This window comes from Drosophila virilis, chromosome 5 (assembly GCF_030788295.1).
Source record: "Drosophila virilis strain 15010-1051.87 chromosome 5, Dvir_AGI_RSII-ME, whole genome shotgun sequence".
NCBI classification, from domain to species: Eukaryota; Metazoa; Arthropoda; class Insecta; order Diptera; family Drosophilidae; genus Drosophila; species Drosophila virilis.
Window position 1 is genome coordinate 18,977,840 of NC_091547.1, and position 6,000 is coordinate 18,983,839.

Consider the following 6,000-nt stretch of genomic DNA (forward strand, 5'->3'; position numbering starts at 1 on the left):
CAAACAATTGACACGGCCCGGGCCGCTGAGTAGGTGTCTGCAACCGGGACCGTGGACTGGGGTCTGGGACTAGGCCGGGCCGAGCAGCAGTCAGCGGGCCAACAATTCATGTCAATTTGAATTTCGAACACAAAGACAAAAGGACACGAAGCAGCTAGGGCTGGGCGGGGGCAGGTTGTTGACAGGACAAGCCCCAGAGACCGCAGCGAGCGGCAGAGTCATTTGTTAGAAGGCGATTGTTGGCTGATGTTGCTGCTGCTGCCGCCGCTGTTGCATCGGCTGCTGCTTCTGCTGCTGCTGCTGCTGTTTCTGTTGCTGTTGCTGCTGCATGTTGCATGTGGCCAAAAGGCGAGCCGACGCAGCCAAACTGTCGGCCCTGTGCCGGCTGTGCCCGGTTGGCTTATCTGTGCACAATCTGCCGCTGCTACGGGTATCAATACGCTTCCGTGCTTGGCCACAAGACGCAAACAATTCCCAAGCCAAAGCCAATGCTTGGCCCCCAGCTTGGCCTCAGGTCTGCGCGCCTCGTGATTTCAATTTAACACCTTTTGGCGGCATTTTGCGCCTGCCTCTGGCGGTGCCCCATTGTTGCAAGCGTTTTACATGGCAAACGACAGGGCAGCCAGTCAGCCAGTCAGGCAGCCAGGCTGGCAGACAGGCGGCCAGGCAGACACACAGTGGGACAGACAGCCACACACGTGTGTGCTACACACACTCACATACACAGAAACACATACTGTCATACAGACAGCCCCTGCATTTTATGCAGACTTTTTGAAGAAGCAGCAACAACTCAGCCCACGCAATTAGGCCAGGCCTACAAATGAGATCATTGCGTTGACATTAGCTCACTTTTCACTTTTGGCCTTTTTGGGCCAAGCGCCCACGCGAAGATCACATCTTTTTTTTTTGTTTTGCTTTCTGTTAGTAGCTTTTGCTAAATGACCAAAATTGGTATTGGACACAGGTTGCTTTCGGCACTGTGGCGTCTGCCTGTGCCAATCCAGCTGAGCTGAGCTGATCAGGTTCAATAACCGCAATTTGTAGCCAGGACGTGTGCGTGTGTGCGTATGCCTGTGTGTGTGTGTGTGTGTGTAGCGCCAAGCGCATCCATTGTCTGCCTGTCAACTGTCCACGGCGTGGACATCGATGAGGGCCACATCAAAGTCACTAAAAATATATAACAAAAGTTTTGTCCCTGTCAAGAGGCGCGCGCCTGTCATAAGTAGGGCCCCCAAAGCAAGCCAGGCCAGCAGCAGCAGCAACAACAACAACAACAACAGAAGTCGCCAGCTAAAAGCAGCAACAGAAACTTATGTCTCTGGGGTCAAATATTTTTGCAAGGCGCTCGAAACGAAATCAACGAAAAAACTTCAAAAAGTCGCCACATTTTTTAAGAAACCTTAACAACGATCAAAAGTTGTTATACTTATTTACCCATAGATAGGAATAAAATAATGGAAATAATAGTTTTAAAACTAATAATAAAATATAATAATATTAATTAAATTTCAGCAGATTTAAACTGTAAGTCATTCAAAACTAAACGAAATTAAGTCTCTTCCATTTTTTTCTGTGACAAAGTCTTCACCTTAGAATGTATTCTGTAAGTTACATTCCATTTAACTTTATCCAATCTTAAAGACTAAATTACATTATAATGAAATTTCAAGACATTTCCTTGAAATCCTGCTTAGGTAATATTCGTATCAGCTGTGCTTAGCTCTCTGATGAGACACCCACACACACCCAGTTAGGCAAGGGTATAAGCCGCTTCGAGGCCAACTTTAGAGTTTTTCCTTTTCACATTTTGTCTCGTTTGAAACCAAAATATTTCATAAGATTTTTGCTGTTGTTGTTGTAGTTAAGATCGTGCTGAGATCGTGATTTAGCGCTGGCGATTTTTCCATTTTTTTCCCTGTTTTTTTTTTGTTGTATTTTGATCGTAGCGACTTTGAGGCCAAGAAGTCTATTTAAAAATGTTAAGCATTTCATATGCGAGCCAAGCGGCACATTATGTAAGTTTGCGTGTGAAAATTGGTCAGTTGAAAGAAGGCAAAAACTTGGCCAAGAAGCGGACTAGGATGGAGGCCAGGCAAAGCCAGTGGCAGTGGCAGTTGCATCTTCGCATGACAATGAGGCCAGGCGGCACGCAACAGCAAATGCAGCACAGGAAGGCAATTGCGATTGCTATATCCACATACCTACAAATACTTCTATATATATATATATATATACCATACATACATACATATATATATATATAGAAGTATTTGTAGGTATAGCCATAAGGTAGTGGTATTGGGCTGCGCTTTGAATGCAATTGCGCGGCCGGCAAATTAACATTTTATGAAGCCGAAAACAAAGGGAAATTCGGAATCGGAATCGGAATCGTGGCTACCGCGCTTACACAGCGCCGCCGCCGCCAAAGCAAACAGGCAACAGTTGGCCAACAGACGGAGGGGGCGGCGGCATTGGGCGGATTAAGGAGCTCAGGTTGAGCACGATGGCAACACAACGATAAAGCACTGCGGTCTGCAGACGCCGAACAATGCCATAGGCGCAGCAACTTGACTTGACTCCAGAGTGAATTGAGGATTCGGTAGCATTTATTAATTGCACATGAGCTCAAAACGTGCTACACACTCGCAGGCTGCCTACACATATGCTAACTGCCCCTAACAAAAAAAAAATTAACAAGAAAAAAGAAAAACAAAGACTCCTTTGTAAAAGAAAACAACAGTATGCGCCTATAATTCACAACAGGTTAAAGCGCGAGCATGGGGGAATGTAAATACTTAGATTTCCTCGACAAAAACGGTGTCCATATAAATAAAACTTCTAACGTGGAGATTAATTTTCTCCATAGAGTATTTGCTCTATTATTATTTCGTTATACTGTTTATTTTCTATTCTATTCTATTCACTGGACAATTTAAATTTCTCTAATATTTAGTTGCCGAGTAGAAATTAAATCCAAGCTAAGCTATAAATATGTGTTGAGTGCTTTTTTTAAGCTTAATCTAAGTAGATGTATTCTTGGAACCAGGGGACAGATAACTACTATCTTCGCTGTGTCTAAGCTTTTATATATTTAGTCACTCAACAGATAAACTATCAAATATTTGTAGCTCACATGTCGTGAGCAGAAACTAACAACAGGGAATTCTCGTAGGTCTTGGGATATTTGGGGTCTAGTTGCTTACCTTCTTCATGATGCCCGTTTTGCGCTTGGAGAAGGTCGTGTAGCGGCGCAGCTTGTTGTCGATGTACTCCATTTTGATTTTGACGCGTCCCTTTGTCTTTTTGCCATTGGCGGGCGGTGATTTCTTATTGGGCAGCGCGTTGTAGCTATCGACGCCGTCGACGTCAACGCCGCCGCTGGCGACGCTGCCAGCGGCGCAGCTGTCCAGACCCTGAAGCGTCATGCCGCCGCTTGACCGATGATCCTCGTAGCAGTCGCTGCCGCTGCGCTTTAAGCCGCGCGCCTGTTGTTGCTGCTGCTGTTGCTGCTGTTGTTGTTGCTGCTGTTGCTGCTGCTGCTGCTGTTGCTGCTGCTGATGCTGCGGACTGTGCGTTTGGCTGTTGCCCAGCGTTTGGCACTGTTGCTGTTGCTGCTGCGCCGCCGCTGCTGCCACCGCCGCGGGATTGGGACGCTGCATGGCTAGGCCCGCGCCACCGCCGCCGCCGCCGCCCATGCTTTGGAGCAAACCGCCGCTGGGTGGGCGACCGCCAAGCGCTGCCACCGCGGGATTGCCATACATGTCGGCCTGATCGGCCAGACTTAAGCCTATACTACTCATTGAGTAGTTTATGTTATAGCGCGCGTCACCGCGCGTGGGATCCATTCTCAGGTAAAAGTTATCCACCGTGGAGCCGTACAATAAATCCAAGGCACCACGCGCGTCTATTATTGCCGCTGCGGCACACTTTTTTTTGTTTGATTCGATTTTAGGTTTTAGCTTTAGCTTTAGTTTTGCCTCACAAATCGGCTGCTAGCTTTTTAATTCCAAAAATAAACACTAAGAACGCACAAACACACGCACGCACACAAGTGCACACAAACACACACACACACACACGAGCGCGCAGTGTTGTTGTTGTGGCCGCCGCCGTCGCTGCCGCCGCCGTCAGCTGTTTGCGCAGCTTGCCGTTGCTGGCGCTGCAGTTATTAACACGAACGCCGTTTGCTGCACGCGCTGCAGCTTGTTATTAATAACAATAATATATGAATAATATATTTGTATTATTATTAACAATTAATTCACGAAACTTTCGGTTTGCAGCACACGCACGCACACACACACGCGGCGCAAGCACACAAGAAAAACTGACAACTGCTGCTGCTAACTAACAGACAGCTTAACAGGCGCTTAACAGTCGCAGTGTTGCACAAGATTTGTGTGTGTGCGCGCGCGCAAATTTGAATTCGCTATGCAAATGCGCCAAAATGTTGATAAATGCGTTTAAGTTGCGTTTGCAAATGCAATTCATGAATTGCACATTTGTAATTTGTAACTGTTTGTTGTTGTTTTTAGCTGCTGCTGTTGTTGTTGTTGTTTTTATTTTTTTGGTTTTGTTTTGTATTGACTTATTTGTCGCTGCGCTGGAGAGATGCTTGGCACTTGTTTTGGTCTTTTTTGCTTTATTTGCTGATTTAATGTGGTACTGCCAAATTCGAAACGTAGCGAAAACTGCGCGTGAGTGTTGCTGTTGTTGTTGTTGCTGCCGCCGTTGCTGCTGCTGCTGCTGCTGCTGCTTTTGTATTTCTGTTGTTTTGTATATTTGGTCTCGAGCTAACTTTGCGATCGATTGTTGCCTTCGTTGTGCTTCAGATGGCGTGCAAATACCTAATAACAAAGCACGCGTATGGCAAGCGACGGCGCAGCGGCGTTCAATGTTTGCTCCAAACTTGGAGCATGCATGCCCACACAACCGGTTGCGCGACAAAGAGAGAGAGAGAGAGAGAGCGAGCTTAGCAGCGTGCGAGAGAGAACAACGCGCTTCTCTTTATTGCGCGCGTCAAAGAGAGCGCTTAGTATATAAGAGCTGCGTTTTTTGTTGTTGTGCAGCTTTATGGCTTAATTAATTAAGCGCACTGATTGCTTATGTATATAGCAATATGCAAGTGTGTGCGCTCATGTGCGTGTGTGTGTGTGTATCTGTCCCTCGTGCTCTCTCGCTAGACACCTTGTATGCATAAATTACAACACTCATTTGTGCATACATCTGCCATTTGCGTGCATTTGATTGGCTGCGCCGACGCATAGATCGCATTGGGGCTGCCAACTCCGCCCACTTGCGCGTGTCGCGTATCGCGTCAACGTTAACGTTAAACGTTAACGTTATTGTTGCTGTTTCTTATTTATTTTTGTTATTTATTTATTTTATTTGTTGGCGCTGCGTGATTGAGTTTTTAATTATCCATTGCACATCGACGAACGGCCATTTTGTTGCTTATCAGCGCTGATTAAGTTAATTTGTTATTTTGAGCAAACATCGAAGTTGAATCTCAGTTGCCAGCGACCGAGTCCCCCTAGGCGCACAAAAAGCGATACACTTAAACTATGCCAGGAATTTCAGCTGGCGAGGGCCAATATGGTCAGCAAATGCTCTAGAGGATTTGCGTGGTGGTGGCGGCGGTGGCGTTGCTGCTGCTGCTGCCCCTTCAGCTCGTCCCGAGTCTTGAGTATTTGCGCAATGTCCTTAAATAGCCGTTCGCAAGAAAACGCTGCACCAGCGCACTGGCCACGTGCAGTGACTAACAGATACAGTCGAGCTGCCAAACAATCCATCCATCGATACAGTGGCCAGTGGCCAGTGGCCAGTGGCCAGTTATTGCTCCCAGTTGATAATCGAGACGAAGCCACCGACAGCAACATCAACAGAAGCAACAGCAGCAACATCGACGCATTCCTGGCTCGTTCCCCGCTGCAAATGGCAAACATTGCCTTTTCCAGACTTCAGCAGCCTTGCTCCGTGTCTGGGCAGCCGTTGTCG

The 6,000-nt window shown here is 46.9% G+C and overlaps 1 protein-coding gene across 1 annotated transcript in view; it reads right to left on the reverse strand.

Annotated features, from left to right (window-relative positions):
- bs (serum response factor blistered) overlaps positions 1-4,820 on the reverse strand; it is a 33,979-nt gene extending 29,159 nt beyond the window's left edge. The window contains exon 1 of the mRNA XM_002049417.4: positions 3,207-4,820. Within this exon, the coding sequence (XP_002049453.1) occupies positions 3,207-3,848 (642 nt within the window). The 5' untranslated portion in view covers positions 3,849-4,820. The remainder of the gene's footprint in view (positions 1-3,206) is intronic.
- Between the last annotated feature and the right edge of the window lie 1,180 nt (positions 4,821-6,000).